Source organism: Eucyclogobius newberryi, unplaced genomic scaffold (genome assembly GCF_026437365.1).
Source record: "Eucyclogobius newberryi isolate DKJ021-1_F unplaced genomic scaffold, fEucNew1.0.hap1 SCAF_4, whole genome shotgun sequence".
NCBI classification, from domain to species: Eukaryota; Metazoa; Chordata; class Actinopteri; order Gobiiformes; family Gobiidae; genus Eucyclogobius; species Eucyclogobius newberryi.
This window is the reverse complement of record NW_027316056.1, coordinates 28,140,399-28,167,832: the sequence shown is the minus strand read 5'-3', so window position 1 is coordinate 28,167,832 and position 27,434 is coordinate 28,140,399. Positions and strand designations below refer to the sequence as shown.

Genomic DNA, 27,434 nt, shown 5'->3' with positions numbered 1-27,434 from the left:
AGATAATTTAATTTTCAATTATAATTCACATTAAACGTAGTAATTCACATATAAATATCTTCACATAGAATTTAGTTCATCCATAATCACATATAAATAGAATTACTTTTTGAATAAATCTAATCAACACTGAAGTATAAAAAGTGCTCTGAATAGTGCCCTTTTTCCAGTCACATTCATTGTCTCACTTGTAAATTACAATCATTGAATCAAGCATTTAATTAAATTAAGCTGTCTGTTGATAACGAAACACTTTTGGTACTTTGACTTCGTTGGATCTGATGTAAGTGCAATAGAAGTTTGCTGGAGTTGATCAGGCCGTGGAAGGGCAGGTGCTTTTCCAGTCTTTTACATTCTGCCTCTTCAAGCATAGGACATCCTGCCCAGGTAGTTGGCGGGAACATAGCCCTTCTGTCCGTTGGACTCAGCCAGCCACCACTCTTTATTCCCCCCCAGGTCACAGAACTTGATGATGCGCACATGCTGGTACTCCTGCAGGCTCAGCTCCTGGTCACAGCGGGCTTGAAATGCATATACGGCATAAAACTGTGGAGGGAAAAAACAATGTGTACGTTTAATCTTTGCGAAGTGGCAAGGAAAGTGGAGTTTGGTGCTGGATTGTCATGTATTAAATACAAGAGGACAGAAACAGGAGAAACAACTCATGAGCATTTCCTTTACATCCACTAGAGGGAGATAGTAGAAAAAGCTTCAGTTGTAGTCATCTGGACTCAGTTTGAAAAAATAGACGTTTCGACTCTCATCCAAGAGTCATTGTCAATAAAAGAATTTAGGTCGAGAACTCCGATATTAATACTGTTCTGTGGTAAGACCCGCCCATTGGGAGGAGCCTTCCTGAAGTAGAAAGAGTTGTTTGTTTCAACAGAAACTCCCCCCTTGTATCTACCGAGCTAGCCTATTCAGAATCTTAATGGGCTATTAGAGTCCTCTTTGTCTTTGTGAGACCCTGGCTCAACCACCCTGAGTACCTGATTAGCATCTGAATGTCCTGGTCCTGGTCCTTTACCTTTCCAGGGGTTCAGTATCCCATTATAAATAACAGGAAGATTAAATCTTAGCTCTCCATTTCTGTTTAAAGAAGGTCTTTCTTTTTTAACAAAAATAGCTTCCTTGACTCCTCTTTCAAACCATCTTTTCTCCCTGCTTAAAACCTTCACCTCACCGTCTTCAAACGAGTGATTAGAGGCTTCAAGATGGAGATGCACGGCGCTCTGAGGTCCTGAACTAGTATTTCTTCTGTGCTGATAAAGCCTCTTGTGTAGAGGCTGTTTAGTCTCACCTATGTACCGTTCTTTACAGCTTTCTTCACTGCATTGGATCGAATAAACTACATTGCTCTGTTTTTGAGTCGGCAACTTGTCCTTAGGGTGAACCAGTTTTTGTCTTAAAGTGTTTCCTGGTTCAAAATAAACAGGGACTTCGTGTTGTCTAAAAATTCTCTGCAGTTTTTCCGAGAGGCCAGACACATAAGGGATAGAGACACCCTTCCTTCTCTGTTCAGTTTCCCTTTTGTCCTGCTTCTTGGTTCTCTTCACTCTGTTGAGAGCCCAAGCGGGGTAACCACAGGCTGAGAGGGCATTTCGGACATGTTTTTCCTCTTTCTTCTTGCCCTCTGAGCTGGTGGGCACACCTTGAGCTCTGTGTTGTAAGGTTCTGATCACACCCAGCTTGTGCTGTAGTGGGTGGTTGGAACCAAAGAGCAGATACTGGTCCGTGTGTGTAGGTTTCCTATATACCTCTATTTGGAGTTTCCCGTCCTCTCCTCTGATCGTGGAACAATCAAGAAAGGCCAAGCGGTTCTCCTTAGCGTCTTCTCTTGTAAACCTAATATGTGGGTCCACAGCATTGATGTGATCAGAGAAGGTTTCCAGCTCTTGTTTCTTGATTGTTACAAAAGTATCATCGACATAGCGGAGCCACAGTTTTGGGGCTATGCCTGAGAATGAGGCCAGTGCCTTCTTCTCAAAGTGCTCCATGTACAGGTTGGCCACTATGGGAGAGAACAGTTTACATATGTGTTCAGGTGTCAGTTTGGTCCTTTCCTGTAGGGTGGTGTCTTCCTGCAGTCTGATCCTCACTGCTGCTACTGCATCAGAGGTCGGGATGCAGGTGAACAGGGACACAACATCATATGAAACCATGAGGTCATCTGGGTCCAGTTGGAGATGTTTCACTTTATCCACAAAGTTGTGCGTGTTTTCCACATGATGTACCGAATTCCCCACAAGCGGAGCCAATATAGTTGTTAAATGCTTGGCCACATTGTAAGTGATGGAATCTGTGCTGCACACTATGGGTCTGAGTGGAACCTCCTTTTTGTGTATTTTTGGAAGGCCATAAATGCAAGGCATGGCTTCACCAGGATACAGTCTGTAATACAGAGGCCGGTCTATCACTTCCTCTTTTTCCAGCCTTTGTAAACAGTCTATCACTTTCTTCTTGTAGCCACTGGTCGGATCTCTTTTCAAGTGCTCGTATGTGGTCGTGTCCTCGAGGAGGGTGTGGACTTTGGCTTCGTAATCAGCTGCGTTGAGAATCACAGTGCAACGTCCCTTGTCTGCTGGGAGGATGTTGATACTATGATCTTTTTCTAGTGCTGAAAGTGCTTTCCTCTCTTCAGCTGTGATATTTGAAGGCGGTGGTTTGGCACTCTTCAGGGTCGCTGTGGCACGTAACCTCAGGTCTGCAGCCTCCGATTCAGTCATTTTGTTGTTTCTAATTGCAGTTTCAGTGGCTGTGATGTAGTCCTCTGTAGGGATGTGTTTCGAGGTGACAGAAAAGTTGAGACCTTTAGAGAGCACCTCCTTTTCTGCCTGTGTCAGAACACGATCTGATAGGTTCTTAATCCAATTGTTTTTGCTGGTCGCTAATTTGTCTGTCTCAGTCCTAATGTCTAGCTCGACCTCACCTGCATTCTTTTTGTTCAAAAGAATGTTGAACTTCTTGATTTGGCGTTCTTTGCTCTTCCTGTGCTGTGCTTCTTGTGCTGTCTGTGTAAAATCCAGCACTCTTTTGAAAGCTTCTTCAGGGAGTATGCTGGTTAATTTCTCCTGTAAAGTTCCTGTTCTGCCTTTCAATTTATCAATTCTGACGTTGTTTTCCTGGATCCTTTCACTGAGCATCTGCATAAGGCTCCTTCTCCAAATCTTCTCTGCTCTGTGTCCTCTGACCGGTGATTTGATCTGCAGGCTCTTCGGGATCATGTTGTTCTGTCTGCATCTAAGATTGAACCTCAAGTGGTTCCTGTTGTCTGCTAGTTTCCTGGCTACAGATTCGAGTTCCCGAACTAAATCCAAGGTTTTAGGCCCAAAATTCTTGGAAATATGTCGGTGTAATCCCTCATTCGTCCAGGCGTGTTCCATAGTAGAAAAAGCTTCAGTTGTAGTCATCTGGACTCAGTTTGAAAAAATAGACGTTTCGACTCTCATCCAAGAGTCATTGTCAATAACAGAATTTAGGTCGAGAACTCCGATATTAATACTGTTCTGTGGTAAGACCCGCCCATTGGGCGGAGCCTTCCTGAAGTAGAAAGAGTTGTTTGTTTCAACAGAAACTCCCCCCTTGTATCTACCGAGCTAGCCTATTCAGAATCTTAATGGGCTATTAGAATCCTCTTTGTCTTTGTGAGACCCTGGCTCAACCACCCTGAGTACCTGATTAGCATCTGAATGTCCTCTACCTTTCCAGGGGTTCAGTAACCCATTATAAATAACAGGAAGATTAAACCTTAGCCCTCCATTTCTGTTTAAAGAAGGTCTTTCTTTTTTAACAAAAATAGCTTCCTTGACTCCTCTTTCAAACCATCTTTTCTCCCTGCTTAAAACCTTCACCTCACCGTCTTCAAACGAGTGATTAGAGGCTTCAAGGTGGAGATGCACGGCACTCTGAGGTCCTGAACTAGTATTTCTTCTCAACAGAGTGAAGAGAACCAAGAAGCAGGACAAAAGGGAAACTGAACAGAGAAGGAAGGGTGTTTCTATCCCTTATGTGTCTGGCCTCTCGGAAAAACTGCAGAGAATTTTTAGACAACACAAAGTCCCTGTTTATTTTAAACCAGGAAACACTTTAAGACAAAAACTGGTTCACCCTAAGGACAAGTTGCAGACTCAAAAACAGAGCAATGTAGTTTATTCGATCCAATGCAGTGAAGAAAGCTGTAAAGAACGGTACATAGGTGAGACAAAACAGCCTCTACACAAGAGGCTTTATCAGCACAGAAGAAATACTAGTTCAGGACCACAGAGCGCCGTGCATCTCCATCTTGAAGCCTCTAATCACTCGTTTGAAGCCGGTGAGGTGAAGGTTTTAAGCAGGGAGAAAAGATGGTTTGAAAGAGGAGTCAAGGAAGCTATTTTTGTTAAAAAAGAAAGACCTTCTTTAAACAGAAATGGAGGGCTAAGATTTAATCTTCCTGTTATTTATAATGGGTTACTGAACCCCTGGAAAGGTAGAGGACATTCAGATGCTAATCAGGTACTCAGGGTGGTTGAGCCAGGGTCTCACAAAGACAAAGAGGTTTCTAATAGCCCATTAAGATTCTGAATAGGCTAGCTCGGTAGATACAAGGGGGGAGTTTCTGTTGAAACAAACAACTCTTTCTACTTCAGGAAGGCTCCTCCCAATGGGCGGGTCTTACCACAGAACAGTATTAATATCGGAGTTCTCGACCTAAATTCTGTTATTGACAATGACTCTTGGATGAGAGTCGAAACGTCTATTTTTTCAAACTGAGTCCAGATGACTACAACTGAAGCTTTTTCTACTATGGAACACGCCTGGACGAATGAGGGATTACACCGACACTAGAGGGAGATGTTTACGACTTATTTGATTCCAGAGTATCACAAGCTTAGAGCTGCAAATTGTACTCACGTAAGAATTAATTCTTAATGTCATAATTTTACTCAAGTAAACAGTAGACGTGCTCCTAGAAATCACTTAGGAGTTAAAAAAGTGTTTACTCAAGAGTTAACTGCCTGAACATAACATCAGATTTATAATTTTATGTTAAAGTAATTGGAAGTGGAAAAAAGACAATAAATATTAAAAAGCTGATACTTTCAAAAGGACACAAAAATGCAAGAAACAATTGTAAACATATTGTCAAGCTTTTGTCACTTGTAGAGTGAGAGTTCCGAGGAACCAGAATGTTTACTCAAGTAAGAGTAATGTTATTTCAAACAATATGTTAATCAAATAGAAGTAAAGGTTTGCAGTGCAAAAACAACTACAATTTCTTCAAAAAGCTACTCAAGTAATAAAATGTAACAATTGAGTACAACCTGTCTCTGTCTGTGACAACTGTACTTAAAGGTTGAATGGACGATTTTTTTGGCCCAAATCTGAGTCTTATTTCCTCGTGGCGTGGACTGTCGATTAGTCCTGCCACGTATCAATCATAAAACGCACCTATCGCTCACCTGCAGCCGCGTGCGGCTCGTCCCCCGAGAGCAGCACGTGTCTAAGCACATTGATCTATCATAATATAGTTCCCTCAGTGTACGGGACAAAATGAAGACGGAGAAAGACAGCTCGAGCTGTCTCAGAAGTAGACGGAAATCTACAAGAGACGAGAGAGATGCGATTCGATCCGTCGTGCTAATAAAAAAACGCACGTGTGTGTTGTATCAGTCCGCACGGGGGAGTGCACATGCACACTTCCGCCTGCGTTCTCAAATCGCCAAAAAATTGTCCATCACGCCTTTAAAGTGAATCCTTCTAATTCACCCTATTTCACTTAGAACTTCACGATTCAACCGTGTTCTGTTTACATGCAGCTGTATTTTATTTTATTTGAAAGCATCTAGCATTTAAAGTTATAATACTTCCAAAACCCACAAATATCACCAAAAATAGTCACGTTACGGATAAATTACATGAAATACTTGCTTTTGAGCCTTAAAAACAATTTAAAAAAACAAGTAAAAGCAATCAAATGTATGGCTTCTGTATGAAAAGTTCATGTCCAGCAAAGTGAAGACAAATGGCTTTAATGCATAAGACTTTCACCTGTTGTGTGTCGTCCAGGATGTCGTCCCCGTCCACAGAGACCCCCTGGTCCTCGGGGCTGTCCGGCTCTCCCTGAAGGCCGGACGCGGTGGAGCTGCTGTCCGTGGTGTTGAGGTTGAAGCTGCGTAGACTGCTGCTGCTGCTGCCGGACACAAACAGGCTGATGTTGTCAAAGTCCTCGTCTCCCAGGACGACCGGCTGCTGCTGGGTGGGCTGCTGTTCCCAGGTCAGCTGCCCTGATCGCTGAGAGTCTCGATTTGGGTTGTACTGCTTCAGGAAGGTGGAGTACATGTAGCCCTGAGCTCCTGAAGGAGGCACAGAAGAGTCACTGCATGATGTGTGACTGTGAGCACACCACAATATTATAACTTAAAATACACAACATTCAACAGGAAAAAGTAGTGGCCATATTTCACTAAATTGAACATACAACTTTATTGTAAGAGTGTAATTTTTTTCAATTAGACGAATAGTAAAACCATCTTTTCTGTTCTATTGTACCAAATAAATGTAGAAATATACCGACTGAAGTCTTATATTTAATTTGTGTTCTTTTTTTGACATTATGATTTAATAATGCTGCTGTCTTTGTTATAAAATGTATTTTTGTATGTGTTTTAGAGTCTGAATAGTCCAGGTAACAATTACCATAGTCAATTATGACTAATTGATTAATCGTTACAGCCCTAATTGTAGTGTGACGTTAGAGGTGTAATAATTGCCGGACATTGTATGCTTATTTATTCTCTTTTACAAGTAACATTTTAAGATCTATTTTATCTAAAAAATGATAATCCCGATTACTTCCATACTGTCCAAATTAACATGTAGGTAAAGTAAAGATCTATCCTATGTTATTACTAATGTTTTGTGACAAGGTTATTAACATATGTAGATTAGAAAAGTGGCTTTGCTCCAGGTTTTGAGTGGCAGAACATAAAGTAATAGATCTTATGTTTTATTACTACATTTTTGTATTGAGAAATGTAATTTACTTAGTGTTTTTCAAATGTGTAATAGATATAACTATTCTGAATTAGGGCTGGGAATCACAGAGTCCCTCACAATTCGATACGATATACACGATACACGGCTCACGATGCGATAATATCACGATTATGCAATACATGTGATAATCGATATATTGCTCGTGATATTCTGCGTTATATATCACCATTTTTCAAAGAACCCAAAACATTTTTAACAAAAAACTGTTTTGTCACAGACTCAAAATGAAAAACACCCATTTTAACACTCAAAACAGTCAAAATATCAAATGGTTGACGTAAACAAGGGTCCTTTCTTTAAACAAGTAAGAAAACTGCAGTGTGCTCACAAAATAATGCAGGAAATTATACCAAAAATGACGCATGGCGATATATCGATACAGCAGCCCTTGATATCGATACTGTATCACCAAATTTAGTATTGCAATATATCGATATTTTGATATTTTGGCACACCCTCATTCTGATTCACTTAATTCTTTTCACAAACCTATGTTCTTCGACATCAACATCGAGGTGTCCGAACATGTTTTCATTGAGGGTCCCATTTTGTTTACGAGGCTTTTGTGAAGGGAGCGCATGGTTTGCCCAGTCTTTTCAGGTCCGTGCAGTGGTCACGGGTTCATTTTGGAACAGAGCAATTTTAAGAGGGTTATTGGCTGGTTCTCAACACACTGAACCCTTTAGATGAGTGCAATTAACAGAGATTTAATACTGTGCCTCCACATTCAGGCTGGTGACGCAAAAAATGGTTATTCCTAAGCATACTGCGAGTTTTTGGTCATTTGGACGTACAAAGAAATTGTCAGAGGGCCGCATAATACCCCTGGGACAAGGTCTGGACACCTCTGGAATACACAACATATATAAATATTTGTTTGTTGAGAGGTCATGGCTTGGATTCCATGCGTATGCGACATGACGATATTCACGAGTCTCATACAAACAAACAGACGACGACGACGACAACAACTTCCTGGGAACACCTCTAATCCCAGCGGAACCGACACGTCTGTGAAGAATCTGTAACGCACACAGTGTTTGCTCTTAAAAGCACTTGTTATTGCAGCGTGTGGCGCGTGCCGGCTGCGTCTCGCTCTGTCCTTGTTATGAATACCCAGAGGAGATGCTTTGTACTCCGAGCAACTGTTGGTTCCAAACAAAGGTGTTGGGATCCCGGCTGCTGCGCCGAGATGCGGGGAGGAGATGGAGACGCTGTTGTGGGGCAACCATCTCTAGAGGAGGCAGCGCGACATGACAGCAGCCGGGGAATGACGCACAGTAACTTTTGCGCTGTTTTTAGACACTCTGGAATGCGTGCGGATCTCTTCAACGCTCAGAAGATTGGGTGCGGCACGTAGTTTGAGTTGATATCTTCATCGATAAACTTTGCTGATTCCCAGTGGATGTTACTTGGTCACAGCTCAGTTGCGCACAAAAAGAAGGCAATAAATATGCAAAATGGGCAAATGATCTCAAAGTGTTGTCTTGTCAGGGGCACAACGAAACAAAGCATTGATTGTTGCTTGATCGAGTAGCTTTAAGTAAACGACAATGGATGCAAACCAGAACAGAAATAGAATACATCATTTTTTTTTTTTTTGTTACATACCGGTACTTAACGTTTTTTTTTACCCCCTTTTTACCACTCAATTTGAGCAATTATTGAGCTTCATCCATACCTGCCTGCATTGCCCAAAAATATGACAAATGCCTTAGTACTGTGGGGGGAGAGAATGCCCTGACAAGCCATTGATTGGTTCAATTCCATTAGTTTACAATTCAATACATGTATTGACAGTCAGATCTATGTCCCCCTTAACAAATCTGACTCCTATGGTGTTATGCCATTGCTAGAGTGCCTAAAAGACATTAAAGCCTGGATGTCTCTGAACTTTTTAAATTTTAATGAAAAAAAGAAGTCATGGTCTTTGGTGGGACTTCTGTGACCCCCATGGTTGACCTGGGTCCTCTAGTCCAGTATCAAAAAAACATCATGAGCAATCTGGGGGTGAAAGTGGACCCAGACCTTAAACTGGACAGCCAGATAAAAGCTGTGGTGAAGTCAAGCTTCTTCCAGTTGAGGCAGCTGGCAAAAATAAAACTAGTCCTTCAGAGACAACATTTTGAAACCGTAATCCACGCCTTTGTCACCACTCGGCTGGATTACTGCAATGCTCTCTACATGGGGGTTAGTGGGTCCTCAATTGCTCGTCTCCAACTGGTCCAAAATGCTGCTGCCCGTCTTTTAACTGGAACAAGAAAATTCATTTTAAAACTCTTTTATTTACTTTTAAAGCCTTAAATGGTCTTGCCCCTCCTTACCTCTCCGAGCTGCTACAGCCCTACACTCCCAGCCGTTCCCTCAGGTCAGCTGACCAGCTACTCCTGGCAGTGCCACGGGCTAGGCTAATGGTCAGAGGTGAACGAGCCTTTGCAGTGGCAGCTCCAAAACTGTGGAACAAACTGCCACTCCCCATAAGAAAAGCCTCCTCACTGCCTCTTTTTAAACCGCTTCTTAAAACCATCTGTGTTCTCTGGCTTTTAACTCCATGTAGTGTGTTGATTGTATGTTTTATATGTGTTGGGAGGGCAGCACCTTTTTTTATTTATTTTATTTTGTTTATTTTTATTCCATTGATTTTAGTGTGTTTGTTTGATTCAATTTTCTATTTGATTTTGTTTTTATATCTTATTTTATTACTTTTATCCTATTTTTGCCTGTCTTTTACCTTGCTGTGAAGCACTTTGGAACCTCTGGTTATATAAATCGTGCAATATAAATAAAGTGGATTGGATTGGATTGGATGTATTAAAGGCGCAATGGACGATTCTTTTCGGCGATTTAAGAACGCAGGCGGAAGTGCGCATGTGCACTCCCCGTGCGGACTGACACAACACACACGTGCGTTTGTTTATTAGCGCGACGGATCGCATCGCATCTCTCGTCTCCCGTAGATTTCCGTCTTTTATGAGTCAACTCGAACTGTCTTACTCCGTCCTAATTTTGTCCCGTACACTGAGGGAACTATATTATGATAGATCAATGCGCTTAGACACGCGGAACCGTTCTGCTCTCGGGGGACGAGCCACACGAGGATGCAGGTGAGCGGTAGGTGCATTTTATGATTGATACGTGGCAGGACTAATTGGCAGTCCACGCCACGAGGAAATAAGACTAAAATTTGGGCCAAAGAAATCGTCCATTCAACCTTTAAGTTAAAGTTATATTGTGTAATTTGTGAGTAGTTAAATGTTGCATTATCACAAATCCATATTGTTACGTCACTACAAAATAACATAAACTGAACCTTTTCTATAATAACAAGATCGGCGCGTTTCACTCTCATTCTCCCTCTTTCTCTCTTTCATTCTCTCCATTTCTTTCTTTTTTTTTTTTTTTTTACAGTAAAGCGTAAAACAGGTGGCGGTAAATGCACCTTCTCAGTTGGCTGCCAACCGTCATTAAAAGCAACACGACAGCAACAACAGCAACAACAAACACAACAAGTTGAGTTAAGGAATAAAGTTTAAAGAATAAAGTCCAAAGTCTAGACGAACAACTACAGTAGGTGGCGGTAATGCAACACTTGGATACCAACCGCCATAAAACACCAAAGAAGAAGAATATGATCTGTATAATACAGGTGGTGGATAAAGATATACAAGGTTGCACAGTAGTTTGCATTAGTGAATATATAAATAATATGCGATAATGAATTACAAACAGTGACTTGTTTGATGGTAAGTATGAAGTCTCCTCCTGATAACTACTCGAGCTGTATTAATGGTTGACACTTTCTCGCACTTACCTCCAGAGTACACGAGCCAGCGGCTGCTGCTGCCGAACGGGTCCGAGTCCTCCAGCAGGGCCACCAGTTCCCCCTCCAGCAGGCTGAGGTCCTGCTCCTGGCAGCCGTTGCACTTCCTCTTCAGCTGGTAGATGCGCTCCAGGGGGTACTCTGCCAACAGCCGGGTGCGCTGCTCTTCAGTCTGATGCTGCACCTCGGGCATCTGCTCAACACGGCACAACAGCGAGTCAGAAAAGCAGTTTGAAGCTGTTAGTCAGTGTGTACAGATCATCCGCAAAGGTGAAAGCCGATAAATACATCCTCACATCTATGCACCTGCAGACACACACGCACTCCAGCTCTAAGTGCATAGTATTTACCAAGATCCCATAATGATCCCAAGATCCCAAGATCCCATAGTGTACTGCCCTTTGCTAGACCCTTTTTTCTTTAGTTTTTGTTGGCAACATTGTGGTTTTGGAGACTCTCTGAACCCAAGTCCTACCAAACGTCAGCGGTTTCTAACAATGACGTGGCCCACTAGATTTAAAACATCTGCTTCTCGACTGGACATGTCTCAGTTTTGTCTCCATTACCATGATTTTCTTGTCTCGTTGTCGCTCAAAGCTGACTTTGCGCTCCATGAGTTTCTGTGCGTTGTCCTTCACAAACATTAGATTGCTCAGCTCCTCCATGATGCTGTTTTGAACCTCTGCCATGTTGGATAAAGGCGCCTGGATATATTTAACAACACATCGTATTTACAGTATATGATGAAATAAAATACATGTTGAGTATGTTTAAGTGTGCTCACCGGTAGTTGATGTAACGATGGCGCCGGTAGTAAAAGTTTCCCCATCAGCTGTTTCAAGAGGGCCACTAAATACACCACACAGTTGGTGAGGATGGTGTATGCGGCCATGTTGAACCTCTGCAGTTCCTCCACCAGCATGGCATTGAGGGCCTCGTAGTCTCTCCTGGCGGGGCCCTGGTCGTCCGGCACCGTGGGTGGACTGGAGGGAGATTTTGAGGCCGAAGATGAGGGCGCTGTCAGGGAGGAAGAGCGCTCCAGGCGGCTGCAGTAGTCCAGGAGCTTGTCGTACCTCTTCTGGATGAGCTTCTGTGGAGCTGTGAACATGCCCTGCAGTGAGGACAGTGGAGCAAGCACCAGCTTCTCCACGTTCTCTTTCTGCACGGAGAAAACACACAACGGTGAGTGGTTGCTTTATTTATCCCCAGAGATAATAAGTAATAAGATATATTTTCAAATCTAATGAGTCACCAAAAGTTTCAACAAATATCATAAGTTGTGTTCATGTGACATTACACAATTCTAGATATAGTTTAAAATGGGTAGAATTAGCTGTTTAACTGTCAGACTGCAGATTTGTTGACCAGGTTTATGGTTAATATGTAATAACTGGACATATCCGCATGAAATGGTTTTATCACAATAGCTTCAGAAATTGTTGCTTGTACTTAACCCAAATATGTAATTGTTGTCAGTGTAAAGTATTTTAAGCCAAAAGACTAATGTTGCAGGTGGAGCCACTCCCTAACGAATAGGTTCAATGTTTGTGCATCATTAGTTTGGATATTGCTTTCAAAAACACAGGTCCTTGGCAAAATCCACCACAAAGATGTAAAGAGCAAACAAAAGAGCCGCGGAACAATCCGATAAGCTGCAGGATCATTGCTGCTAAATACATTTACAGAAACACAACATCGTGTCTGATGGTGTCAGAATGAACACTAAGTTTAGTGTTTAGCATCTTAACCTTACATTAGAAAGTTTCTGAGATGTAATGACCCAAATCCTGAGCACAAGTTAAAAAGTGAATGCAAACAAAGGGTACATTTATTACCTGGTACCTATGTTCCCCAGTATCTATGTTCCCCGGTACCTATGTTCCCCAGTATCTATGTTCCCTGGTACCTATGTTCCCCAGTATCTATGTTCCCTGTTACCTATGTTCCCCAGTATCTATGTTCCCTGGTACCTATGTTCCCCAGTATCTATGTTCCCTGGTACCTATGTTTCCCAGTATCTATGTTCCCTGGTACCTATGTTTCCCAGTATCTATGTTCCCTGGTACCTATGTTCCCCAGTATCTATGTTCCCCGGTACCTATGTTCCCCAGTATCTATGTTCCCTGGTACCTATGTTCCCCAGTATCTATGTTCCCTGTTACCTATGTTCCCCAGTATCTATGTTCCCTGGTACCTATGTTCCCCAGTATCTATGTTCCCTGGTACCTATGTTCCCCAGTATCTATGTTCCCTAGTATCTATGTTCCCCAGTATCTATGTTCCCCAGTATCTATGTTCCCTGGTACCTATGTTCCCCAGTATCTATTTTCTCTAGTATCTATGTTCCCCAGTATCTATGTTCCCCAGTATCTATGTTCCCTAGTATCTATGTTCCCCAGTATCTATGTTCCCCAGTATCTATGTTCCCTGGTACCTATGTTCCCCAGTATCTATTTTCTCTAGTATCTATGTTCCCCAGTATCTATGTTCCCCGGTACCTATGTTCCCCAGTATCTATGTTCCCTGGTACCTATGTTCCCCAGTATCTATGTTCCCTGGTACCTGTGTTCCCCAGTATCTATGTTCCCCGGTACCTATGTTCCCCAGTATCTATGTTCCCCAGTACCTATGTTCCCCAGTATCTATGTTCCCCGGTACCTATGTTCCCCAGTATCTATGTTCCCCAGTACCTATGTTCCCCAGTATCTATGTTCCCCGGTACCTATGTTCCCCAGTATCTATGTTCCCTGGTACCTATGTTCCCCAGTATCTATGTTCCCTGGTACCTATGTTCCCCAGTATCTATATTCCCTGGTACCTATGTTCCCTGGTACCTATGTTCCCCAGTATCTATGTTCCCCAGTATCTATGTTCCCTGGTACCTATGTTCCCTGGTACCTATGTTCCCCAGTATCTATGTTCCCTGGTACCTATGTTCCCCAGTATCTATGTTCCCTGGTACCTATGTTCCCCAGTTTCTATGTTCCCCCGGTACCTATGTTCCCCAGTATCTATGTTCCCTGGTACCTATGTTCCCCAGTTTCTATGTTCCCTGGTACCTATGTTCCCCAGTATCTATGTTCCCTGGTACCTATGTTCCCCAGTTTCTATGTTCCCCAGTACCTATGTTCCCCAGTATCTATGTTCCCTGGTACCTATGTTCCCCAGTTTCTATGTTCCCCAGTTTCTATGTTCCCTGGTACCTATGTTCCCCAGTATATATGTTCCCCGGTACCTATGTTCCCCAGTATCTATGTTCCCTGGTACCTATGTTCCCCAGTATCTATGTTCCCTGGTACCTGTGTTCCCCAGTATCTATGTTCCCCGGTACCTATGTTCCCCAGTATCTATGTTCCCCAGTACCTATGTTCCCCAGTATCTATGTTCCCTGGTACCTATGTTCCCCAGTATCTATGTTCCCTGGTACCTATGTTCCCCAGTATCTATGTTCCCCGGTACCTATGTTCCCCAGTATCTATGTTCCCCAGTACCTATGTTCCCCAGTATCTATGTTCCCTGGTACCTATGTTCCCCAGTATCTATGTTCCCCAGTATCTATGTTCCCTGGTATCTATGTTCCCCAGTATCTATGTTCCCTGGTACCTATGTTCCCCAGTATCTATGTTCCCTGGTACCTGTGTTCCCCAGTATCTATGTTCCCCGGTACCTATGTTCCCCAGTATCTATGTTCCCCAGTATCTATGTTCCCTGGTATCTATGTTCCCTGGTACCTATGTTCCCCAGTATCTATGTTCCCCAGTATCTATGTTCCCTGGTATCTATGTTCCCTGGTATCTATGTTCCCCGGTACCTATGTTTCCCAGTATCTATGTTCCCTGGTACCTATGTTCCCCAGTATCTATGTTCCCCGGTACCTATGTTCCCCAGTATCTATGTTCCCCGGTACCTATGTTTCCCAGTATCTATGTTCCCCAGTATCTATGTTCCCCGGTACCTATGTTCCCCAGTATCTATGTTCCCGCTTTTCTATGCACGGGGGAACTATGCTAAAACTAGCATAGGCGACTGGTTCAGGTTACACAGCCCCAAAATTTGTGCATAAATGTATGATTTTACGGCATAAAATATAGCAGCATATAACCCTAGTTTGATTAAATATTAAAGTCTGAAGGTTGACTTTGTAGTTGCTTTTTCAATGTGGTTAGCAACATGCTAGCTTGTTATTTACAGTAAATTGACACACTAACTTGTCATTCACGTATGTTAAGAGCAAAATGCTGTTGCAGTCGTGTCCACATAACGTTTATGTTTGTAATTATAACATAGTATGTCTTAAATCTGGCTAACAAAGATCTTTATTCTATCTGAATCTTTTTTTCTTTCATTGTTTAATTTGTGGCTGCACTTTCGTTGGTCACTGGAGTTTAACTTTAAAATACAGTGAGTTGGTTGGACAACAATCAGCTACTGTTATCCAGAATCACAGATGGCAAACAAACCCGACACACAATGACTTTATTATACTGACTGGAAGATCGCTCTGTAAAGTGATCGTGTCATTTTCAAGGTCAAGATGACTTACAGAGACTTAAGAGACTTACAAAGTGCTTATATGGATCGTTTCCGTTGTGATGATAAAGGCCATTTTTGTCATTTTTGTTGAACTCTTTGATAATATTTTCCATGTCGTGGGCATTCTGGACAGCCACAGATACCATTTCCTGCAGACATAAATCAGAAGCATAGACTAAACATAAAATATACTTGTATTTGTTTACATTTTCAGAGATTTTCTTTTCTTTTTGTACAAACCTGTGTTTCTTGCACATAACACTGGACGTTCTTGACCATTAGTCTGACCGCTTTCTCCAGACTCCTGAACAGCTTCTCTTCCCGGTCAAAGACTTCATCTCTCACCTACAATAAGACAATCATGTTTTTTTTCCTTCTTTTTTATGCTGAGACTGTAGAGTAGATTTGCATTTATTACTTGTATTCACTTAGTTTTCCTTGATTTTTGTACCTGGGGCTCAACTCCTGTGAGAATCTTGAGATATCCTGCAAACCTGTCCCCTTTCTTCCGTATAGAGTGGATGTTTAATTTGTTTAACTTGCCCCTCAATGTGCCTTCATCTTCCACCCGTTTGTACTTCATAACTGCATGGGAACAACAAAAATAAGAACTGTGACAAGATAGAGAGGCACAAATTTAAATGGTTTGTTATCAGTGGGTTTCAGAATGATGTTAAGACCAAAATATTCTGTCTTTTGAATGGTCAATTGTCCTCAGAATTGCACAGTAAAACAAGAGGAAGCAGAAATTCGTGAATGGACGCGGGTAACACTGTCAATTGTCTGAAATACACTGAGATTAGAGCTATCACACGGGGGCCAAAGACCAAAGAAAGCAATGATCAAAAAACGATTAAAACGTGAATCTCGTCCGCCAGTCTTACCGATGTCCTTGCGTCTCCTGAATTCGTTGATGTTGATGTTTATAATTTTGGTCGCTGTGAAGGCCTCCTGCACCGGCTGATGGTCCGGGTGGTTTTCCGGCGTGGTCTGCCAAAGCTCCCCAAGAAGCAACGGGTACTTCATGACCCTCTGCACTGGCTTGATAAGAAGCGAGCCCATGTCTAACAAGTTGGGCTTCCCTCTGGAAATATGTACGTTTAAAGCACTCCATGCATTCATCTACGGCACCTGAAAATGTCTGCACAATTTGTTTTTGCATACTTACTCTCTTTCATAGATTTTCCTGGAAGAAAATAATACAGAAACAATCATTTCACAGCACAATGGGTGTTTATGAAAAAAGCGGAAGTAGCTGGCCCTTACTTCAGTGCCAACACACATGCAATCAGGTGTTTCTTCACTTCTTCCTCTTTCTCGTAAGCTTTCAGAGCCATGTTGGCGTCATCGTGATGGTAGCAGTAAATCTTGTACACGTCCTCTATAGCTGCCTTGGCCTGGATGAATACCTCTCCTGGAATATCAGAACAAGTTTTAAGACAAAAGTAATTCACTGAAGCGTGTGGATTACAGAGGGATGTACCAATGATGACTGCTTCTGGATCAGGGTCGGCCATCGCTTCCTGCAGTCTATGGTGCAACGCCGCCGATACCTCGCACACCGTCTCAATGTTAGTGAAGAGACGGTCCACATCTAGAACCTGCTCAAACACAGGGATCTTCTCATGAAACAGTAGTGCCCGGCCACAGCGCTGGACATGTGTGAACTGAGGATCCACATCACGTGTTTGATTCATATGCTCAGTACCTGCATGTTCCTCAGCGGCTGGACCACCTCCTTGATGCACAGCTCCAGGTCCGTCAGGAAGTCCTTCTCCGTCTGCACCAGCTCCTGGATGACCTTCGACCTGCGCCTCATCTTCCTCAGACGGACCTCCTCGGGGTCAAGTGCCGGAGAGGTGGGCGTGGACAGGTCAAATGGGGTCAGCTTTTCTGTGTTAGAATGACAAGACTTGCTATTGGTGTTACACATAATTTTACACATAAAATCATCACACTATGTAACGTTATTGTATTTCTGACATATCATGTGGGTGTTATTGTTATCTGTACTTTTTATAGAGCCAGCCTTCTGAGAATTGAATGATTCTTTTTGAAAATTAAATTAAATATCACTTCACAAAACGTGGTTACAGTCTGACTCTGTGGGCTGACTGTATCATAAGTAACATATCTGAACAGCCACATTTGCTTGTATAGCACTGTGATAAAATGTGAATATATGAGTATATTTCTGTGATGTATTTTATCTGCATAATAGTGATATTTTATCTGCATCATTAGTCTAAGAGAAGAACGGGTGTGTGACAGCATTTGTTTGTGAAGGGGTTCACGTTTTCTCCCATGCATGCCACACAAATGTCTGATGTTTCTGTGTCGTTTAATATTCTAAGTTGAATTGTGTTCTCAATGTGTTAAGGAATAGCATCGGGTGTATGTCTAATTCCATGACAAGCACGCCTCTCTGCCTAATCTACGGCCTAGTCTTCTCTACAGCAAGATTTACTTCCTGCCTCAGAGAGAAAGTGATGGAGGAAGGTGACGGAGCGCTGCAAGCCCTGTGTCAAGTTACGGAACTAATGGTGGAGGTGATGTAATGCTACGCTGCGCTCAGGCATTCCATCTGCAGGGAGTGGATTTGGGTTAGAAAGCAGAGAGGACGTGCACACCTATTCACAAACCTGATATGTGCACTTTACTCATAGGGTAAAAAAAGGCAATATGAAACTGAGCCACACTGAAATATCCTGCCTTGCATATATCCTGCCTTGCATATTAAATCTATCAATGATTATATCCTCAAACGCTCAGTTCACTGTTTGTGTGTAGTTAATCACTCTGTACTTCAAACACTTCCCATTTTTTACGCAAGCAAGTCATTTTTTAAAGTAATAATGAACACATCTTAAATATATTACTCATTTCCAGACCCTTGAATTAAAAGTTTTGGACTGATGAGAATGCTCGGATGGCCAACACTTAACAATCCACTATTCATTTCTGGTGACCTTTGGCACCAAATAAATGGCACAATTTTTTAAACGTTCAACTTACAAATATTCTATAATAATACTCCCTCATACTCAGCTCAAACAAACATACTTTATTCATGATCTACAACAATTACTATACTATACTATACTATAACTTAAAACACTGGTTATGTCTTTTTATTTACCAACGTTTGCTCATTTATTGCCAAGGTAAAGCACAACTCACACGTTTAAGTTGCCAACATTGAATTTGATCATATAGATGTGTGTCGTTGACAATATTATTCATTAACTTGGGTTCGGAAGCAGGACCACGCCTCAACCTCTTTCTCCTCCAGCAACCACACCTCCACTCTTCAACCACACCTCTAGTTACCCAGAAGCCCTATATATATACATCTCTTGTTGTCTCTCCTCTCTCGACCCCACCCTCCCACCTCATGTCTCTATCATCTTCACCTTAACACATCTCCATCTATTGAGGGGCGTTTCTGAATCGGCTGGGCTGATTACCCGAGACAGAGCCCCCATCCTGAGTCTCTACCCAGCCAACTATCATCGATCCATCATCACTCCATTGTCTCTCCATTGTCTCCATCATCACTATAATCAATAAACATTCTTTTATATTCCATTGTTGTGGCGTGGTCCTTGCTAGTGAATGCTAATTACACTCACAGTTATAGTCAATGCAAAATGGTGACAAGTGCATTCTTGTCCGCAGTCCTCACTCAATATGAAAGCATCTCAAAATCCCTAAGCAGAATACTATGATAATGTCAAAGGTCAATATAAAAGAAAATGCTTCTGAAACCCTGTTAAATGTTAACCACTATGTCAACAAACACTAAAAATGTGCTTACAAGGCTCACAAGAAAACCTAAATCCTGTCTGTTGTTAAAGCTAAAGCTAATCACAAGTGTAAGTGTAATTATAAACTGTAGCAAGAAGACATTTTTTCATTGATTCCTTCCTTTACCTCTGTCGTCCTTTTGTTTAAAACACGCTTCAGCCTCGACAGATCTGATGAACTACAATGTGGGTTGTGTTTGGACAGCAGCGATATGAACGAGGATCGCGTTCACCTTTCAACAGTGTCAAGTGTCCGTGCGGGTTTACGGCGTGAATAGACCCCGGAATCAGCGACAGCCTCCACCCGTGAGAAAAACGCCCGCACTGGGATATCAAGTTTGGGCTTTTTTTTATTCGAAAAGGGCCTGTTATTTATTTTCCACTTTTCACCAAGCTCACATTTCAATCAGATGCTCTCAAAATGATGATAAGTTCCGACACTTGCTTGCCATTTAGAAGACTGGGGCGTTGCTGCACGATTTATAGAAGCGGTATGAGTTAAGCAAACTGATATTCTACCACAATGTTCATGTTGATACTGTAAAGATGCGTTTTATACTGACCATGATAAGTTGTCAATGTAGATTAAGACTTTATCCTTCAAAAACCACAAGCCCCACTCTTAGCAAAAGGAAAATTAGACGAAAATGTATGTCAAAACACTGTTATTGTGCTATAATAGAGAACCCATGTACCCTTTAATGCTTTTGTTTTTTTGTTTGTATTCATCAGCTAGCGTTAAATAAAGCAATACATAATGTCTTTCAGTTCACTGTAAGGCTTAGTAGATTTTGGTAGAGCCTGGCTGGCAGCGCGGACGTTCCCATGAAAGTAGATACAGGGCTTTTCACTTTCCAACTTATTGTAAAGGATCCAAAAGACTGCCCCCGAACACAATACAAGGCACAACGTAGTATCACGTGTCAGCGCCGAGGCAGAATGACACACTGGTGTGTAAGACTGCCAAATGCACAATACTCTCTGCCATAAATGTTCTGAATACACAACAGAAAAACTGATACGTTTTTGTTTTTTCTTTCTTATTAAGATCACACAAAGTCAATTGGAATCAAAACGCCAATAAAACAAATATGTACATTCATAGTGACGTATTATGTAGGGTTGCCATGGCGGCGCGCATAGCTTGAACAACCTGTCCGACAAGCAGATGCGCGCTAGAAAACCAGCAGCACATCACATGCTTCCTCTTTGGAATGAAGTCATCGCTGTGTCAATATTTGCAATGGTAATACCCCTGTGAATATGTAATAGTGTTTGTCGGGGCTGGAGTCGCAGGGCAAAACACCAACAATGATGCGGGTTGTTGGAGAAAACAGTGAGGGTGAAGCGCTGAAGAGGGTTTTTATTGCAGGTAAACAATTGGGTGCTGATACAGGGCCTTTATTTGGCATGTTAAAAGTGACCAGACTTATAAAATATTTGTCATTTTTCTGAAGTCAAGGCCAATGGAAAATGAAAGGAAGTGTCACTGGAATTTCTGCGTTCTTCTTTTTTGTTTTATGCATTGTTCGTGAGTGATTAGTGTCATTTTGCCTGAAGGGTAGCATTCCTCATCGTTGAGTGCTCTCTAAGGACAGGTGAATCCAGTTTCATCAACACAAGGGCAAATGTATGTCTAGATATGACGGCAAATATAGCAAATATAAGTGATGAGGTAACTGGGAAAGTGCTTATTACATATTTATTACTTTGTTTGGCGGGATAGTCTCTTTGGTAAATATCTATCATTATTTTACGTCATTCAAGCTGCAGTGAGTAAATAAAGTTGTACAGGTACACAAATATGTACAGGAAGTAGAGCTGAGTTCTAAAACAGAATCCCTTCATCAATGTCAACAATTAGGGACATTTCTTTGAAAATGCAGACATGTAGTGCCCGGTGGTGGATTGGTTAAAGCACAGCACATGTACGCCAGGCTCCAGGTGCAGCCGTCAGTTTGAATCTCAACTCCGACAATTTACTGCATGTCCTCTTTTCTCTCTCATCCCCCATTTCTCCCTCCCCTCTCCTGTCTATTAAAGCACAAAATCTTTAAATATAAAAGAAAATGCAGACACATTGTTCTCACAATTTAAACAATCATTTAACAAAATGTTATGTCATTATCAGGAATTTTTATTTGTCAATTAGTAACTTTTGTGTAATTTATATTGATTTTTGTGCCTGTTTATCATATGGTTGCTTGGTAACAGTTGTGGAATTACCTCTGCCTATATCTGCTGCTCATGTCCAACCAGGAAGTAACATTTTAAATGTCACCAAACCGGCAAATAGGCAAAATGCTTCATAAACTTTTAAATATAATTATGTTCACTATGTTTTAATGAATGCATCTGATACTTCAGGTCTAGCTGTTGACATTTTTTATTTATTTATTTTTCCAGTACAATATTGAGTATTCAAAGTTGCGCTGTTACTGATGGCTGTCTTGTTTATGAGCCTGGCCTCAGCCACTCCTCTAAACCTGAGTTTGGAGCGTTTGCATATGTGGCTTTATTCCTGTGGGAGTATCTTCTCCTCGATGCGTAGTAACACCGCAGGTACTTGGTAGCACAAGCTCTTTTACTACGTTTTGTACATGGATGCCATTGCCTGGGACTCAAACTACTGTATAGTGCAAATATTTGTCATGACACACTGTAAATACTGTGTGTATGTTAGGATGTTGCCATAGTTTTATTCCCCAAAGAGACCATTACCTTTAAGTTTTGTGCTGTATTCCGTCTTGTCTGATTGACTCCTCCTGACCAGTGTCCCAACGTTGATGTCCCCTTTGTCATCAGATACAATAGTGTCAGTCCTTCTCCTCTCCAGGTAACGCAAAAACACCGGGCGGTTCCTCCTTTTAATAGTTCTGTCTTTTTCTTTCTCCTTTTCACTGCCAGAGGCGTCTTTCTCCTTGGGCTCCATGATGAAGCCTCCTCGGCCCTGAACCAGTCAAGTTCAGTCAAAGGAGTGTGGGAAGTGCAACAGGTGTATGCTGCTCCGTCTGTGCAGGTAGCTCCGCCCTCTGTCCTGTCAGAGAGGAGGTGTGGACATGCCTCCTCACAAGGACATTCCCTCTGGACCAGTGCTTTTAAGGCTGACAGGGACTGTACGGTAGACGCGCCAGCAAAGGCAATTAACGCATTCAGTTACAGAGCCTTATTATCTACTAAATTGCAAAGAGGGTAACCAACATGTCATCAGTAGAAGTATAGTAGAGTAGTATAGAGTAGAGTATATTCCTACAGCTATAATGACCTTCCGCAAAGAAATAAGGGGGATGTTGTTGGAACCTTAGTGTCACGGGAGGAGTTTACATTGTTACTAAAGAAACTTGTTTCCATAATGTTCATGTTTACACTACACACAGATCGATCTAATGTGTTATTTTGGTGGCCTCTAGTGGCAACATTATAATTGCTGTTGCATACTTGACATGTCCTCCATCTGCACTCACAATAAAGGGCCAATAGGGTATAAGTAATGGTGGTGAATTAATTGTAAATTGTGCACATCTAGTAGTAGTATTCTTTGTTCTTTCTGTGTAGACTGTCATTGTTCCAGACATATTGTTGTCCATTACCAATAAAATAACATTTATGTTTTATTTTTTGCAATAATGAGTAAAGTGGCAGCCAATAAATGAATAGCTAGTGGATAGATTTAGAGTCTATGTTAAGTGTAAAGTCAAACATTTCAAGTTGTTTCCTTTGTCATTGAACATGTCACATATATTATTAACTTGACAATAGACCAAAGAATGAAATACACATATACTTTAAGATAAGAAACCACATCAAATGTTGGTTTAACCGTGTTTTGTTTGAATTCCGCTCCTAGAAAAATGATTCAAAGTGAAATCAAAGCTTTCAGGCAACTAAAGAAAAAACTAGAATGCTTTTAATAAACCACTTTTTTATGGCTTTGCTGATAGCCGCATGTGTCATTTGTATGAGCAGATAATCAACCTACTCAAAGAGGACAAACAGGCCAGTGTTTGTTCATGGTACAATGGATGCATATGGACTTTGATCTCTTATGATATTGTGTGGAGATTATCACCATTGGACACGCTAAAAATGACCTATAGCTAAAATGTTGCATGTGAATAAAGATAAACTTTTAATAGATTATTTATTTTTTCACTTAGCATGGAAACAATAGGTTATTAGTATCAGTTATGTTCTGAAGCAAGAAGAATATAATGAAGCAGCTTGCCTATCCTTTATTAGTACAAATTACCGAATTGTTGTACACTTACAGTACAATTTCCCATGTTAGATGCATCTACGGAATTTGTTTGAGATCTATTGGATTGTGTGCATTTTGGCTGCTGCTTTTTTGGCTATTGCTTTGACACAAATATCTCAATCTCTGCACAAATGTTCAGCTTCTGTTCCATTTTCAAGCCTTAACTCTCATATTAAAACTACAAAATACTGCAGTATCTAAAACACAATGACCAACAATTCAAACAATTACAGATTACAATTAGACTCCCCATGTTGGAGCAGGAAGTGACTTATAGGCCCTTTTCATGAAACCAACGCTAAGGCAACCGGGCCACACACTCTTCACCCCTCCACTGCTCTCTGTATGTTGCTGGCTGTTTGTCTGTTGAGTAATATATAATAAACTTTTCTCTTTGCACCCCCTCCAAACGGGCGCGCACCACACATTGAGAAGCTCTGCCAAAATGAATGGAAGTGAATTCTTTTACGGCAACCGATTTGCCCGATGTATGACAAGTTTCAGAATATGCGCCAACTTGATTGAGTAAATCTGTAATGAAATATGTAGATATGACCCATGGATATATGATAATGTGACAATGATAATATGACCAAGTATCGCGGGACTTTATTGTGAAGGCTCGTGGCGGAAGTCGATGCCTCTCGTTTGTTGGCTCCACTTCCTCCACGCGCTCTCTCCGCGCTGACAGAACGCGCGTGGTGCCGTGACGAACCGGAAGCAGGAACAAACAACACGGAGAAAGTGCCTATAATGAGGATTCTGCGGCCGCGCTGCTCGCTTGGCTATTTTCTCAAACATTTCGGTCCATTTCCAACTTCTAGCCACAAACAGGCCACGCAAGCAGCTGCTGCATACCTACTGTATTTACGTCAAAGCATGCATTATCTCACAGAGGAAAGAGGGCGCCCCAATGCACCCGACTACCGGATTTATTTCAGTAAGTTGTCATTATGAAACATGAAGCTTCTCTGATCTTTACGTTTGTGTTGTGGATGTAAATGTCGTCTGTTTCAAGCAAAGACAGAAACGTGACCTTGAACATACATAGACTTCTGCACGTGGACTGCGTTTGTGTTCCTAAAATAATCCAAATGTCTTAAATAAAATCTTTTCATTTCTGAGGCAATTGAGGTAAAGAAACAAATCTTCATCTCATGTTCTGTCTTTTTAATGCATTATTTTAAAGTAATGAGTGAAGTTTCAACCCTCAGAAACAGAAGAGGTTGTATTGGCTGTTTGGCTTAATTCTTTAATAAATATCATATTGCTGCTTATGTTTTTGCAGAGACGTCAGAGGGAAAGTACATTTCTCCATTCCATGACATCCCTCTTGTTGCAGAAAAAGAATTGGTAAACTTGACAACATCACATACAATTGTTTCCTCTGATTGCCACAGATATATAGCTTCTCCTTTTCTTGCAGGATAATGATGTTCCAGCAAAGAAGACAAAGAAGAGTGACTCTGAGGTATGTCAACTAGGATTTCAAATGTAAATGCCATGTAAACTAACAGGAATTTAACCCCTTCTGAGGTTGCCTAGAGTCAACAAGGAGTGATTTACAGAGGTATAACAACCAGAATTTATGCACATTCTGCATTCTGGTAGATATATAGATAGATAAGAAAAAACAGACAAACATGTTTAATTGAAATCTGCAAAAAAATGACATTTTATAAGCCTTTTGACCCTTTTTGGGAGGAAACTCCTCTAAATGTAACTGAGCTGTGGGTTCATTCTTGTAAGATGCGACATTGACCTCTCTGTCTTTAGGTGCTTTATAACATGGTTGTGGAAGTGCCTCGATGGTCAAATGCCAAAATGGAGGTAAAGAACTGTTTCAGTGTCTTTGTTCATTGTTATTCTAAATGTATCTACAGTGACTATTCAAAAAAATCTAATTCAAATAATTATTATTTTCCAGATTGCAACAAAGGAATCTCTAAATCCAATCAAACAGGACGTGAAGAAAGGAAAGCTCAGATACGTGGCAAACATCTTTCCTCATAAAGGCTATATTTGGAACTATGGAGCTCTCCCGCAGGTGAGGACCATTACAAACCACATTATTGTATATACATTTTATTTTTGTCAATATTATTCTCCCATTACTCTCATTTTTTGTGCAAGACGTGGGAGGATCCAAAACACACTGACAAAAATACAGAGTGTTGTGGGGACAATGACCCTATTGACGTTTGTGACATAGGCTCTCAGGTGATATACCATTCATGTTGTTTATATACACACAAAAAGGCAAAGGTTTATTCATTGGAGTATCTTTGTCATATGTTGATGCTGTGGAATGTTGATTTAATTTTTTTTTTTTTTCTTTAGGTGTGCCGTCCAGGTCAAGTAATTCAAGTGAAAGTGCTGGGCATCTTGGCCATGATAGATGAAGGTGAAACGGACTGGAAGGTCATCGCTATCAATGCGGAAGATCCAGATGCTCAGAACCTCAACAGTGGGTGAAACATTGGTCAAATATGACCTCTTTTTAAATATTGAATTGTGGCAAAAGCTACAACTAACCTATTAGCCTCTTTGCTAAACTTGAAATTTAGGTGGAAAACCACAATGTTACAAATCTTACTTTCCTTTTTGTCACTGCAGACATAGAGGATGTTCGCAAAAGCCGACCAGGCCACTTGGAAGCTACAGTTGAATGGTTTAAGAAATATAAGGTTCCAGATGGGAAGCCTGAGAACAAGTTTGGATTTGGTGAACAGTTTAAAGACAAGGTAGTAAAATGTGATCAGAAAAGTATCAAACGAAACATGACCTGGTTGAAACATATGTATACATTATCTGAAATGCTGCTTTTGTAATAAATGTACCATTGTTATTTCTAGGACTTTGCAGTTGAGATCGTTAAGTCCACCCACGAGCACTGGAAGGCACTAGTACAGAAGCGATCAGCTGCCGGGGACATCGAATGGTTGGTTTTATGGCGGGCACAAGGCGAACTCTGTGCTGTTGTGGATTTTGAAGCTAAGTAACCTTTTATCCACGTTGCAGCAAAAATGTGTCGTGCCGTGACAGTCCGTTCAAATGCAGTGACGACAAAGCGAACGCTGTGGTCCAGTCGGTAAAGAATATTCGTATCCAATTTTTGCGTACTTCCACTGACAACTTGACCAGCTTTTATTTGTGCGATCACAGGCACCTGCGTTTGGTAGTGCGCTTCCTGTGTCTTCAGATGGTAAGTTGATTTGATACATTGCTCTCCATTCATTTAAAAAGAGTGAAATTATGCTATGACGATAAAATTAGGCAGTAATAACAACAAAAAGACGAGAGAAAAACCCTAAACGTTTGAGATGAAATGCAGTGAATGAAATGAGTGAAATGATCAGAACTTGTAAGGTGAAGGTTTGTGGCTTTTATAAACACAGAAGAGCTCTTGCTGGACTAGATATAGGAATGGTTTAAACACGTTTAAACCATTCCTATATCTAGTCCAGCAAGAGAGAGAGAGAATTCTGGATAGTTCACGAACTATCCAGAATTAACCCTATTACAGAAGTATTAGAAAGTGTGCAGTTGTTATTGGAAGGAGTAACTTTATAGGTACTGTACTGTATGTAACACATTTTAACCATTATTTTGACGTTGACTTCTCTCTGCAGTGGACAAGTGGCATTTTGTCTAGAGGACCAGGAGTAAATGCAGCCGACAGCATCAACTGTCATCATAGGCACCAGGAATTAATTAGAGCTACGTCCTTTGGTAAGAGACGGTTCTGTAAAGTGCCATTTTACTACAGTTTCGATATAATCACGAGCACATAAGTTCGAAAATAATGACATTTTTTAACTGTTGTGTTTCTGAACAGCAAATTTTCTCAATTGTTATGTAATTATATGCTTTGTTTTTACCTGCCTGACTTTGTGAACTAAAATGTTTTTATTTGTTGTTTTTCTATTTTTATTTGGGGCAGAATTAAAAAAGTCTTTTGAGTTAAATTGTAGTCACT

The 27,434-nt window shown here is 41.3% G+C and overlaps 2 protein-coding genes and 1 long non-coding RNA gene across 3 annotated transcripts; 2 read left to right on the top strand and 1 right to left on the bottom strand.

Moving 5' to 3' along the window:
- Positions 1-362: 362 nt before the first annotated feature.
- On the bottom strand, positions 363-22,193 carry arhgef38 (Rho guanine nucleotide exchange factor (GEF) 38). Its single transcript, XM_072463364.1, has 14 exons — positions 21,919-22,193; positions 17,100-17,284; positions 16,875-16,992; positions 16,658-16,805; positions 16,560-16,577; positions 16,276-16,475; positions 15,843-15,976; positions 15,632-15,736; positions 15,421-15,540; positions 11,643-12,017; positions 11,425-11,562; positions 10,850-11,051; positions 6,031-6,335; positions 363-546 (listed from the first exon to the last, which is right to left on the bottom strand). Exons 1-14 carry the CDS (start codon positions 22,127-22,129, stop codon positions 364-366), a joined length of 2,442 nt encoding a protein of 813 aa, XP_072319465.1. The 5' UTR covers positions 22,130-22,193; the 3' UTR covers position 363.
- LOC140377793 (uncharacterized) lies at positions 16,407-17,953 on the top strand. Its single transcript, XR_011930127.1, has 3 exons — positions 16,407-16,485; positions 17,115-17,250; positions 17,873-17,953. It is a non-coding gene; the product is annotated as an uncharacterized lncRNA (long non-coding RNA).
- Positions 22,194-24,146: 1,953 nt separating the features above from the next.
- On the top strand, positions 24,147-27,187 carry ppa2 (inorganic pyrophosphatase 2). Its single transcript, XM_072463546.1, has 12 exons — positions 24,147-24,395; positions 24,744-24,808; positions 24,882-24,926; positions 25,232-25,285; positions 25,383-25,502; positions 25,589-25,675; positions 25,796-25,922; positions 26,072-26,199; positions 26,311-26,396; positions 26,477-26,546; positions 26,621-26,660; positions 27,088-27,187. The coding sequence occupies exons 1-12, from the start codon at positions 24,209-24,211 to the stop codon at positions 27,108-27,110; spliced, it is 1,032 nt and encodes a 343-aa protein (XP_072319647.1). The 5' UTR covers positions 24,147-24,208; the 3' UTR covers positions 27,111-27,187.
- Positions 27,188-27,434: the final 247 nt, after the last annotated feature.